This window comes from Dromaius novaehollandiae, chromosome 17 (genome assembly GCF_036370855.1).
Source record: "Dromaius novaehollandiae isolate bDroNov1 chromosome 17, bDroNov1.hap1, whole genome shotgun sequence".
NCBI lineage: Eukaryota > Metazoa > Chordata > Aves > Casuariiformes > Dromaiidae > Dromaius > Dromaius novaehollandiae.
The window spans coordinates 6,151,459-6,164,359 of record NC_088114.1 but is presented as its reverse complement, the minus strand read 5'-3'; the positions used below and the strand labels follow the sequence as shown (position 1 = coordinate 6,164,359).

At 44.2% G+C, this 12,901-nt stretch overlaps 2 protein-coding genes across 5 annotated transcripts in view; one reads left to right on the top strand and one right to left on the bottom strand.

Annotated features, from left to right (window-relative positions):
* GLT1D1 (glycosyltransferase 1 domain containing 1) overlaps nucleotides 1-7,350 on the bottom strand; it is a 64,238-nt gene extending 56,888 nt beyond the window's left edge. The window contains exons 1-2 of one of the 3 annotated variants that reach the window (XR_010392042.1): nucleotides 7,046-7,350; nucleotides 156-304 (exon numbers count right to left, since the gene is read on the bottom strand). Coding sequence is in view for 2 of the 3 variants with exons in the window: in XM_026114489.2 (XP_025970274.1) it covers nucleotides 156-304; nucleotides 7,046-7,113 (217 nt within the window). In the remaining variant the exon portion in view is untranslated. The remainder of the gene's footprint in view (nucleotides 1-155; nucleotides 305-7,045) is intronic. The other 2 variants (XM_026114489.2, XM_026114488.2) reach the window with 2 other exon arrangements.
* Nucleotides 7,351-11,473: 4,123 nt separating this feature from the next.
* SLC15A4 (solute carrier family 15 member 4) overlaps nucleotides 11,474-12,901 on the top strand; it is a 31,155-nt gene continuing 29,727 nt past the window's right edge. Inside the window, exon 1 of one of the 2 annotated variants that reach the window (XM_064522038.1) lies at nucleotides 11,474-12,197. In XM_064522038.1, coding sequence (XP_064378108.1) covers nucleotides 11,610-12,197 — 588 coding nt within the window. In that variant the 5' untranslated portion in view covers nucleotides 11,474-11,609. The remainder of the gene's footprint in view (nucleotides 12,198-12,901) is intronic. The other variant, XM_026114586.2, reaches the window with a different exon arrangement.

Sequence of the window (12,901 nt, the reverse complement as noted above, 5' to 3'; positions counted from 1 at the left end):
TGTGTTTATTAACATTGGTTGAAGTGGATAAACAGAATAACTAGATTAATGGGTTTATGCATTTATTGCCATTAATAACTGTTTGTATTCATTCTCCTCTCTCTCAGTACCTTTTTTTAAGAGGTATTTTTATTGCAAAATTGAAAAAGGATTACCTTGCAGAAGTCTGCCTCCTTTATAAAGGTGAATGGCCAGGGCCGCTTCAAACTTCTCTGTAGAGATCAGATTTGCTATTTCAGTCGGACTTTCACAGCCAAAAGCATCTTTAAGAATGCAGATGTGACCTGCAGCATGCAGATGATTCCTTCATTACCAGAACAGATAGAACAAAAGAAAAAAAGGTAATATTAATGTTGCAAGCTTTCTAGTATACTAAATAAGCTTAAACAAAATATGTTTTTCCTTAGTAACTTTTGCTTCTACCTTTATCATCTTTGTGCTTATTTTGTTCAGGATGCTCTAGAGCTATTAAAAGGGTTTTCCTATGAAATATATATTTTTTTCACCTTCAACTTTGTGCATGCTGCCAAGCAATATCATCTGCATCCATTTTAAGGCCCAAGGATGCAAAGTGCCAACACCTTTGGAAATCAGTGGAAGTGAAGTATGATCAGCATTGGGCTTTTATTCAATACACTGAAAAGATTCCTTTTCGTATTGAGTGTGTCAGACCTTGGAGTGAGAAATCCTGAGACCCTTAGTCTGGAGAAAGGCCACCAAATGAAAGAAAACACAAATATCTCTAGCTAAATAATGCCATTAAAAATATACAACATGCAAAAAACTCTGTTTTTTCAGGGGCAAAGAAATAAATACATAAACAAAATTGGAGAGTTGAAATTGTATTTCCTTTCTGTTTGACTGCAGGCTTTAGTTGATCCATCCGCAAAACAGGCACAACATAATGTAAGTAGAAGAAAAAATTACACAGAAGAAACTACACAAATACTTCTACAGCCTTTTTTCCTATTTAGTCTCAATTGCTAAGAAAAAAATCCACAACTATTTTAGTGTCAACTTAGCCATTCATCTTTTTATATAGTGGTTCCTCATTTTAAAACATTGATTCAAAGACTGCTGAAGTCAAGAGACTGATTGATTACAGTGAGCTTTCTTTAGGCATTTCAGTGAGCTTTGTTACAGTCATTTCTTTTATACATTAGGCTTGTAATTCCTCCCACTGAAACCACAATCAGCTATCAATGTTTCCAATGACATCAGCCAAAGAAACACATCAGAGCAAATCCATGTGTTTACAGAAACTAGCATACTGTATCTGTTGACATGTAGATAAAATTGCTTCAAATGTGAAGTGTTTATGTTTCCAATATCATAAAAAGACAACAAGAATATTTCCTGTTTATTACATATTTTTCCAGTTGATTTATTTCTCATAGCATATTAATTGCGTGGCATTAAAATTCTGCTAACTCAATAGCTTCTTGGATATTGTAGGCTGTTTCCTCTCTTGATCATTTCTTATCCTCCCTCAAAAATGTAATTTTCTGTCCTGCAGAAGTTAGTCATCACTGCAGAAATTGCTGCTAAAAATGTTGCAAAATGTCTTGAAGCCTTGGAAAGAATGTATTAGCACGGTATCAGACAGAGCTTCATTTGCACCACATATGGTACTGTATTTCTTCCTTATTCTAAAAAGAAACTCATTTTACTTTTGATTTCACCATTTGAAAGAAGACCAGTAAATTGTAACAAGTATTAATCAATAACAAAATACAGCCAGATTGTGTGCTCCTTATTTACCCTGTTGAGCAATTATTTACATCAGTTGTCCCAAGAACTTGTACCAAGTACCTGCTTGCCATTTTTAAGAGGTTCTCAATTTACCTCTAAATAATGATGCTCAAATCCCACAGCTGTGGAAACAGAATCTCCCGGGCAAACATTTGGGATGCTCATGCATGCATTCCGTAAGTTCACAGGTGCTCATTAAATAGTCTAAAAGATTTTTTTCCCCCATCAGTATTCCAATTAGCATAAATGACTATCATGTACAAGCAGTATGTTTGCATATTACAATTAATTTGCAAATAACTCTCTACGGGTATCAGAAATCAAGAAACTCAGCTAGGAGTTCTGATCTAAAGCTTTTTTCTATATACTAGAAATGAATATGTTTCCCTGCCTCCACAATTCTCACAGCTCCAAATCTCACAGCCAAAAGACAGCAGTTTCTGCGGTAGATAGAGGGAGACTCCCTCAAGTGTTCCAAGGCTCTGAAATGCTCAGGAGGCTCCCCCAGTGAGGTGGAAACCTTGAATTGTGAATCTTCTCCATTATGTCACGATTTTTTTCCACAAATGACAACTCAGGACCATGTAAAAAATTTGCAGACAATTTAAGAAGGGAAAACTATCACATTATTTTGAGTTCTCAGATGTGAAGAGGTCTTAATCCCCAAAACATATCATTGAGTTCAATAATGATTACTCACATGCTTCAGATTATGCATATACAGAAATGTACGTGTGTAGAACTGGAGTTAGTAAGTACTATTTAAGTACTGAAATTTACAGTGATATTTTTATATTTTCTAAATGGCTTTTCATCTTTTTAACTGAAGAAATGCAGAGCAGGTTTCATATTCAGTTACACACATATGCTATCATCAAGGAACACGATAACAGGGTGCTGCAAAACTGTTGCAGGAGATTTTGTTCTGAAGGCTCATTTGTTGATGAAGTCACAGACGTCCCTGAATCAAGCCAAGATGCAAGAGATATATTACCCATATCTTTTCTCCTCCTGGGAATTGTGTAGTCATATTATTTTGCCATTTCATAAACAAATACTTCCCAAATGAAAAATAAAAATAACCATGTCTCTGTTGTCTGTAATTTGGAGATAGCACTGAAAATGCTAAATCTCAAATCAATATCATAGCTTTGCATGTAGTAGGTAAATTTCCAAATAAGCGTCTTAATTACCAGTGTTTATTGCTTGGATCCCAAATTTGCCTTGTTTTGTCATATCTTTTCCTTCTGTCAAAAGTCCCACAGAAGCCAATGCCATTACTTGGGGAGTATAATATTTCTAAGACAGAGTATGTGTGTCAGATTCCAGATTTTGGCTGTTTAGCCAGAAAGTAATCAAACTGTGGAGGGTCATTCAGTAAGTTTAAAAGATCATTTCTCAGACCACATTTTAATAGCCATGCTCAAAATGTTACATTTATATCTATCTAAATATTTGATAAAACATTTCCCAACCCCACTGATTTTAGTAGGAAATTTTTGAAGGAAATTTATATCTTGGTTATGTTTTTTACACTCTTTGGAAATCAACAGTCTTATAAGTGTTTAATATTAGTGGTCTTTTCTGGATCTATACTGTATGCGCAGGGATATTGCCAAAGGTATGTAACATAAGGTACAACCCTTTTCTGATCTGTGTCCTCACTTTAATAAAGATTTATATAGAAAACATTTTTTGATAACACAGCTATGAAATACCAGGTGATGTTTTACAATGTTTCACTTTTTTTATTTCCTACCATAATTGATCACTACTTCTCATTTATCCTGGCTAGCAGTCTTCCTTCCTCCAGCCTGAACCCACAGTTCACACGTCTCTGTATACAGAAACTGTATTTTATGATTTCAAACACAGCACAGTTGAAGCTAAGATGTAGATGAGTTAAAAGTATCCTCACTTCTAAGATGTATAGTTTGCAAACATGTTTTATTTTCTGTGAGGTCTTCATCTCAAAATCATTTTTGTTCTAATTTTCTACTGGATATTTTAATGGAGTTACTTACAGAGAAAGAATGTTTGATAAGTTCCTGGTAGGTAGATCAATAGACACTTTTTGAATAGCATAAAATAGGCTTCATCTAAAAATATTAATTATCTCTTTCCCCAGGCCATCTGTTCTGTAAAGCAGCTATGCATAAACTATTGTTAAATCTATACAGCACAATCCAAAGCCTATTAAGTTAGCAGAATAACTTCCACTCACTTTTTTGAGACTTAACCACAGCTGAATACTCACAATTCCCACAGAAGTTGATGGAATTGCAAGAGTTGAAATCACACTTTTTGAATGACTTGACTTTGAAGCCCAACTCCATCTTCCTTTCTCACTGCAAATTGCCTTAATTTTTTCATACTTGTTAGAGCAAAGTATTTTTTCTTTTATTTTTCTTTGCCTCAAACTTCTCCTTTAAAGAACACAGACAATTTGTTTTGGCCTGAGAGAAGTATGGATAAAATCCACTGTGAATAAGAGCAGAAATAAAAAAAATGTGGGCATGACAGACATTCCTTCTGTCTCTACATTCTGAAGTCAGTAACGGCCCTTTTGGAGGTGGAAAGTAACTCTGCAAAGTGTAACTCTTCCTTATAAATAGGGTCCAGCTGTACAAAACATTTGAAATGCAGGATGCATCAAGCGCAGGCAATGTGAATGACCGAATACCAGTTCCAAAGGTGGAGGATGAGTGCCTGCCCTTTGCAGCTGTTCTGCTCTAGGAATGGACACATGAACAACAGCAAGAATTTACCAGAACCTGTGCAAACTGAAGTTAGTAGGTAAAAGACCTCTTATTACCTAGTATGAATAGAAGAGGACCTAGAGAACCTTTTGCTGTGCAAGTACTCTTCTATGTGATTTTAACGATGCTCCATACAGTAAGACTAAAGAGAAGAAGAGTTAGGGCTCAGAATTACTCCAATGTCTACACTGAAAAATAATTGTAAAAAGGAATAAGCTAAAATTTACTGAATTTGGGGATTTAATTCTTTTGCAGTTGATTACCTGGGGACTTACAGAATTGCTATTTAAAACATCCCATTTCAAACAGGAACTGAAACAATCTCTGCCTCTCCAAAAGATATTTACATGGTCACAAAATACTCCATCTAAATCTTTCTAACTAACCAAATAATTCAACATTTCTATTGCTTCTTACTACTTAGAAATAAAAGATGAAGTGTCTGTGTAAGATAGCTTTAGTGATGGTTGTCATTGACTAGCCTTTTAGTCAAGCAGATGGATTTGATTGCTAGCAAATACTCTATCCTGATCAGACTTTTTTTTCCGCCTCTAAATGAGCTCCTTTACATTACTACTGTAAAAGCTATTTATGGTGATAAGATAGCAACTGCACGTGACATGTTATAAGTTACTGATTCTCAAACACTACTTCTGTTAGAATCCTTTATCCACCTTTATTGTGAACATTAATTAAACTGACCTTTCATTCATTCCTTTCTTTCAGTTTGAGGGTTCATGTACTTCAGAAAGCAGCATCTGTTTTATTTAAAGTATGCCTGTAGAGCAATGGGATGCTAAAGTATGTTGGTGTACTCTGCACAGGTCACTGCAGATGTGTTCACATAGCTGCAAATGATTGTGTTAACATGGTAATATGTTGAACCATCTGTCAACTGAGCTGTTGTATCCTACCCAGTCTGTGCCCTCTTTCATGCTAAAATGCATCAGCGTAGGCTGCTGTACACACGAATCACAACTGGAGCACGCTAACCACAATTGCTAGAGACTGTGACTCAGGTAAAGGTATCTTGCTAAACCGCCGTGTCCTGATCACATGATCATAATCCACCTCAGTTTAGTTAAAGTCAATCTGAAATACATGTAAAAGAACACATGGACATTTGTTTGGCCGGTTTATTCAGGCTTCGCTTAACTTGTGTAAGAGCTATAGACTCTAATGATACAAAGACAGAACTCCATTAGATTATCTCTGAACTGCTCCACAGTCCAAACTTTTGTCTGACTTTTCTCAAAGTTGAAGTGGAAAATATAACCAAAGTGAATACCTAATTTGCTTAAAAGCTACAAGAAATAATCGTACGAAGGAAAAAGGAGCATAGATGTCCCCAAGAATAACTAGTTTTATCTAGTGACAGCAAAAGATAGAAGATTACAGGAAACGAATGCCACTCAAACCACCACACATTAACTCTGCTCTGACGTGTATAGGCAAGACGTGTATATTGCAAATGTAAGCACATTTGTTTTACCTCAACATTTTACTAATAATTATGCTAATAAGATACAGAAAGCTTCAGCTTCCTCTGGTCCGTTGCTTACATGAGTGAAACTGGAAGATAGCAAGTGTATTCCACCACTATCTTTTATGACAAAGTAGCTCTGCACAAATCTAAGACTGAACATGGTATGACCTGACTAGTGTGAAATCTTAAACAGTGTCAGCAGATTATTTCTGTGTTTAACACTGAAGTGTGATAACACCCAGACCAGGGTCAGGGAAAACTTGTAATAGCAGAGTGCTAAGATACTTGCTAGCAGAAACAACACTAAAGTAGGGATGACTCTTTGACACGTCAGAAACAACCAGGTCCTTATTTCAGACCTCAAGAGGACAAAGCCATTGAGAAATTGTGTCACTTTCACAGTGACTTTTTTTTTTTTAAATAAACCTCACATGCACAACAAAGTCCCCAGAAACGCATTCAGTCATGTCCTCTTTCCACATTTCATAGAAGAAAAAAGTAAATGGTGACGAGAAGAATAGTGTGCATTTATATAGTACTGCCCATCCAAATAATTTCAAAGGACGGTAGACCCACATCCATAATTCCCATAGCAGCCAGCTATCACGATCTCTGCAACGAGGAAAGCAGCCGCCGGAGCTTTTCCTAAGGGATCGCTCCCGCACGGACCCACGCGTGGGGGTTCACCGAAGTTGAAGCCCTCCAGATTGACCCACCGTCTTATTCGGGGCACTGCCCGAAGCGGGCAGCCCTCACCGCGCCGCAGGCAGCCCGGGGCGGAGGCTGGCGGCCGGACGCCCGCTCCCGGCTCCCGCCGGCGGCGCGGGGGGTGGCGGAGCCCGCAGGCCGCTCAGCGCCAGCGGTGCGGGCGGAGGCCGGGGGAGCCGCCGCCGCCTCCTGCGTGCGCCGCGCCGCAGCCCCCAATGGCGGCCAGCGCCGCCGTCCTGCCGCAGCCCCTCGCCCGGCTCGGCCGCCGCTCGCCACGGCCCCGGCATCCCGCGCCGCGGCGGGGAGGGGAGGGGAGGGGAGGGAAGGGGACGGGACTTACTGTATCCTGGCGGCGGTGGTGGCGTTGCCGGTCTGCGCCCGCAGGCACGCCAGCAGCAGCAGCCTCATAGCGGCCGCCCCGCCGCGCCGCGCCGCGCCGCGCCGCGCCGGCCTCCCCTCACCTGCGGGCGGCCGGGCACCTCCCGGAAACGGCGCCGCGGAGCGGCTCTGCCACCTGCCCCGCCGCCGCCCGCAGCCCGCAGCAGCGGGGCGGGAGGGCCGCGCCGGCGGCTCCTGCCCACGTGCGAGGGCAGAGCGAGGCCCCGCGGCTCTGGCCCCGCCGGCGACCTTGGTGTCGCCTGCCCGGGTGCTGCAGCCAGCAGCTCCCGCTCTCTCACTTGCATGGGTTTGGGCCCCATCCTCCCACCCACTGGACATTGCAAAATTTGAACAGTGGCAAAATTGGTTCATTCAGATGGCGACCTCTGAGGAGGCTCAAGAAATCTGTTGTGTGCACAAGCGGCTCCAGGGGAGAACGGCAGGGGAAGGCTGATGTCAGCGACAGTCTCCTGAGGCAGTGCCTCGGCTCCACCACGTCGCCACGTCCCCAGAGCGCCAGGTAGTTAGCTTTCAGTGCGGGAGCGGAGAAGCAGCTAATCATGGATCAGATGCCAACAACTGAAAAAGCCAAAGGAATGCGCTAGTCCAAAGGACAGGGCAAAGGCACGGTCAGAGACCAGGCTGAAAGTCAGGAAGGCCAAATGATGAAGCAGAGCCTAAGATACACAAGACGGGGGCAAAGCCCAGATCAGGAGCAACAGCCTCCGCAACAGCGGGCAGAATCCAGAGTTACAACCACAAAAAGCAGGGAAAGGACAAAGAAAGAGCCTGAACTTGGGACCAAGAAGACAGGATCCCAGGATAAACCCCAATTATAAGCAGAAACGTGATGAACAGCTAAGAACAGCTGGGCGGGGCAGCAGGCAGTAAAACTGGGAGGCCAGTCTTAGCCTCCTGGGAGACTGATAGGGGCCAGGTGGCTGGCTGCAGATATCCAGGGCCTTGAACTCAATTCAGCATTTTGTAAAAATGTTGAGAAACAGTGCAGGGCATTGCTGACACTGAGACAGGCCCCTGAAAGGAGTGCCTGATCTGACAGAAAGTTCACCTTTTTGCTTGGATACTTCTAACCTAGCCCAGTTTTCTGATGTAAATTGGCTGTGGAAGATGGTCTGCAAACTGCAGTGCCAGTTTATATTGACTTAAATCACTCTTCAAGTCTCAATGCCAGGGAGAGGGAGAAAAATACTCCAATTACAGAGAAAGGCTCTTAAATTTAGTAATTCTAAAAATAGCAGTTCTTCAAATAACTTGCATGGATCTCTGGGGATGGCAGGTATTCACAAACTGGGGGTTTAGAAGCGAGGAACTGTATATTGGAGTGCATTCAGGCAAATTGTAAGCATTTTGGTAGGCTGCTTGTGTTTTGGTCTTCATGCTATAGAGCTACATTCAACTGCCTGAGATTTGCAAAATCTCACCGATGATCACTTACAAATCATTCAGCACAACACATTGCTGAGGCCATTTTAATGTCCATCCAAGCTAAAAACGCTGGCTTCAACTTAGAAGTTAACAGCAATAAATCTTGCATAAATGCTGAAAATAGCATAACTGCTAATTTAAGAGTAGGCAGGATCACGCTATTTTCATCATCATTTTAGATGGCATTTCTGAGGCTTGGCACAAAATCCCAGTTTCATTGAAATTTAGAGGGATTTCTGTCAACATAGCCAGGATTTTAGCTTTGAAGTTTGTTTTACTTTAAGTGGCCTATACCACGCATAACTGGACTTTTGAGAGCCCTGATCACCTTCAAACCTAGCACCAGCCATCTGTTTCAGAAAAGAAGGGAACACAGCTGCCACAATTGTCAGTCTATCTAACAGATGCGTAATGTTTCACACTTACTGCATGAAGCTTATACAGCTGCCTGTCTTTTAATCAAAGCAGGGGCATTTTCCAGTTGCATAGCCTAAAGCATGGTAGGTTGCAATGCCCAGAAAGTTTTGGGTTAAAATGAAGCTGTGGTGTTGATTATCTGCATGAGGTCTATATAATTAAAAATAACTAGGCCATTCTAACTTTTTACCACTGCTAGTTCAAAAGACAGACAATAGCTATACAGAAGATTTAGTGTTTAACATAAAAAAAATTCTTAAAAGTAAGAAAATATCTGTCAGAAAAATGGAAATATCAAAGTACACATGGCCTGCTTGACTAAAGAGCTGAGACAAATGAGGAAGCTTAACCTGGGATCTGGGAAGTAAAGGGGAAAAAAAGGAAACATTCAAAGAGGCCGTAACATTATGTTACTATTTGTTATAATGATAATACTGTTTTTGATGATATATATATTGACTGACAGAATTAACAATCTAAGAGTCTTTGCAGCACTAAGTATTGCTGTGTCTTTGAAAACATATACATACATTAAATACATCACTATATAGACATAGGTGCAATCCTTGTATTCAAAGAAATGGTCATGACTTTCTTTGTAGATTCCTAACTAAAAAAAGAAGGGGGAAAAAACAATTTTTAAATCTCTTTTACATATTATATATAGCCTTTCTATAAAAACTTACATTTTAAAGCCTCCCTTTGATCAGTTGTCACTCAAATTCTTCATAAAATGTTGACTTTCCATGGGAAAAACAAACATTATTCTTATGCAACACCAAATGGCATTAGGGTGGTATATTCATCATGGATATATCTTACTGTAGGATTTTTAAATACACTGTAACTAAGTGTTCTTGTTTGGAGAAAAATGAAAAATTACCTTCCTGAAGCCACCAAAGACAGAAGGTTCAGGTGATAATAGCAGCTTTTGAATTTCACTGAGACTACTTATTTCTCAATACCTGAAGAAGCAAATAACATTTTTATAATGTGCATCTCAAATACTATTCAGCATTGCTAGGTATTTTTAAACAGCTGTTGGGTAGGCCAATGCAAAATGTCACCGCCCTTACAAAGGGCCTTGATTGTGATATCTGCATGTAATAAAACATGCAATACTGCAAAGTGAGGTTATTTACTTGCTAGTCTCTGGAGAGTACTACTAGACCCCTTAGAAAACGTAATCACATGAGTAGCAACCGGAGGGACTGGTATGAGAAACTGTACTAAGTTGGACAAAGCTGAAATTTAATTTTTTTAATTATAAAATCATTACATTAGAATAATTAAAAAAGAGAGATCTCTCTACAACTAGTTGCATTTTCCTCATTGCCCTTTGTCATGAAATTTAACAAGTGAGCAAACATATTTAATGCATCACTTCCATGGCATGTTATTTACAAAGGCCCATCATTAAATGAGTATATGTCTTTTTACAAGCACGTGCTGCTCAATTACCAAGGCTGTTATATAGTGTCTTATAAAAAATATAAATCATACCTAGATGTTGGGTGTAACTAGATGTGTGTTTTCAATAAGAAGACTGATCAAAGAGTGTTTTCTCACTTTGTTCAGGCCAAAACCATGACTTTAGGATCACGGATCACTTCAGATCACTGTTGAGGACAACTGCATACTTTTGTGACCTCTAGCTCGGCACATGTGATGGTGGTACAATAGAACAAGGAGGGCTCCGCTCTCAGGACCACTAATATACGTTCTCTTTTTACCAAGTGCTTTCTTCCCTTCAAATCTAAGACTTTAACCTCTTTGTGTGTCCCTGTGACATATTATTACTGCAAGGACCCCTCAGATAAGCATACCTCCAGGCAGCAGATCTAAAACACACGTCCAGTGGGTGATCCTTCGTGGCCCACCACGCTGCGGATGCTGACAGCGTGCCGGTTCACGACGCGCCGACACAAACAACAGCACACAACGTTCAATCACGTTTTTCTACAGGATCGCAAGTCCATTGTGACAATCCTATTTATTTTTCTACTTGCTTTTGCTCTGCTGGCTGGGAAGTAAAGTACAAAAACAAATTACATTTTGATTTCATTGTTATTGAGGGAGAAATGAGAGAATGAGGGCTCTACCGCGAAGGCGTGCGAGGTAAGTGTAGCTAATACCCTCACACAGTCCCGCTAATGCCCCAAACGTTATTCCCGGCCGAACCAGCGCAGGAAATCAGCGTTAAGCCAACCTTCCCGGCCGCGGCCCCCTCCTCGCCCTCTCTACCCCGCTGGTGGCCCCAGGGGACTCGCACGGTGCCACCCGCGGGGAGGAAGCGGCCGCCCCCTCCCCCGGTAAAACTCCGCGGGCCCCCGCACAGCCCGGCCCGGGGCGGCACTACAGCACCTCAGGGCGCGCGCGCCCCTCCCCCCGCCGCTTCCGGCCCGCCACGGCCCGCCCCGCCGCCGCCTCAGCCGCCGCTCCCGGCGGCCCGCCCGGCCACGTGACCGCGCCCCGGGGGAGCGACAGCGCCCTCAGCCAATGGCGCCGCGCCGCGCCGCCTCGCCCCGCCCCGCCCCGCCCCACCGCGCGGGCGGGCCGCGCCGGGCGGCAGCGGTGAAGTTTCCTCCCGGGGGGGGGGGAGGGGGGAGCAGGGCGGCGAGGTGCGGCGGCGGCGGCTCGGCGGGGCCGGGGAAGGCCCCGACATGGAGGAGGCCGAGCCGGGAGAGCGCACCCCCTTGCTGGGGAGCGGCGGCGGCGGCGGCGGCGGCGGCGGCGGGCGGGTGGCGGGCAGCGCCTTCCAGGGGCGGCGGTTGGCCTGTGCCGCCGTGCTGCTGGCCGAGCTGCTGGAGCGAGTGGCCTTCTACGGCATCACCTCCAACCTGGTGCTGTTCCTCAACGGGCCCCCCTACGGCTGGGAGGGGGCGCAGGCCAGCCAGGCCCTGCTGCTCTTCATGGGCATCACCTACCTGGTGTCGCCCTTCGGCGGCTGGCTGGCCGACGCGCTGCTGGGCAAGTTCGGCACCATCCTGCTCAGCATGGCGCTCTACCTGCTGGGCATGCTGGCCTTCCCCGTCATCGCCGCGCCGCACACCCGCCAGGGCCTCTGCGGGGACATCCCGCTGTCCCCTGTGGAGAACTGCTCCTCTCCGGCGGCCAACGCCACCCCGGCGCCCTGCTCCCAGGCGGGAGCCACCCGCTACTGCGCCGCCGCCACCTTCGTGGGACTGGTCCTCGTGGGGCTGGGCGTCGGGTCGGTCAAGGCCAACATCACCCCTTTTGGGGCGGACCAGGTCAAGTATCATCTGGTGGCTGCTGCCGTCGTTTGTGGGGGTCGATCTGGGCCAGGCGACGAGCGTCGGCCACGCTGAGGGCTTGCCTGGGGGGTGGGCGGCGACTGACAGCTCTGCAGGCCGCAGGGGGCTCAGATGGTCCGGCCTGGTCCCCTGCGTAACGCAGGCCGGTGGGTTGTGCTCTGCTAGCTGTAACCTCGGCATCCAGGTGAAGTCCGATCTCTCACAACCCCTGCTTTCCTCGTAGCCCTGCCTTAGGTGCGGTGCCTGATTTGGCTGAGGCCATCACAGTCTTGAGGAGCGGGGTTGAATATTTTGTAGCTGCTAAGTGGATTGTTAAATATCCTGTGTTGTGGAGTTCATACCCAGTTAATTGGATCTCGGAGCTGATCAGGTGAAATATCAGATACATGCTTTAGTTTTGACAAGGACAGAATGAGCCTTCTACGGCTGTGGTCAGAGGCCTTTACCATCCTTCTGTGATAAGCGGAGGATAGATAATAAACACTATGTTAGCCTTAAGGTATTCTCTGCATACTGTGCTGCACCCCCGAGTGATGGTTTTGTGCAGGCTGATGTTGCTCCAGGTGACAGGTGGGAAGGTGCTCTCAACATGGTCGATGCATTACCCGTGCTGTTCCCATAAGGACATGTCCTGTCAAATGATCTTATTCAGATCCAGTTCAGTGAGATCACTCATTGGA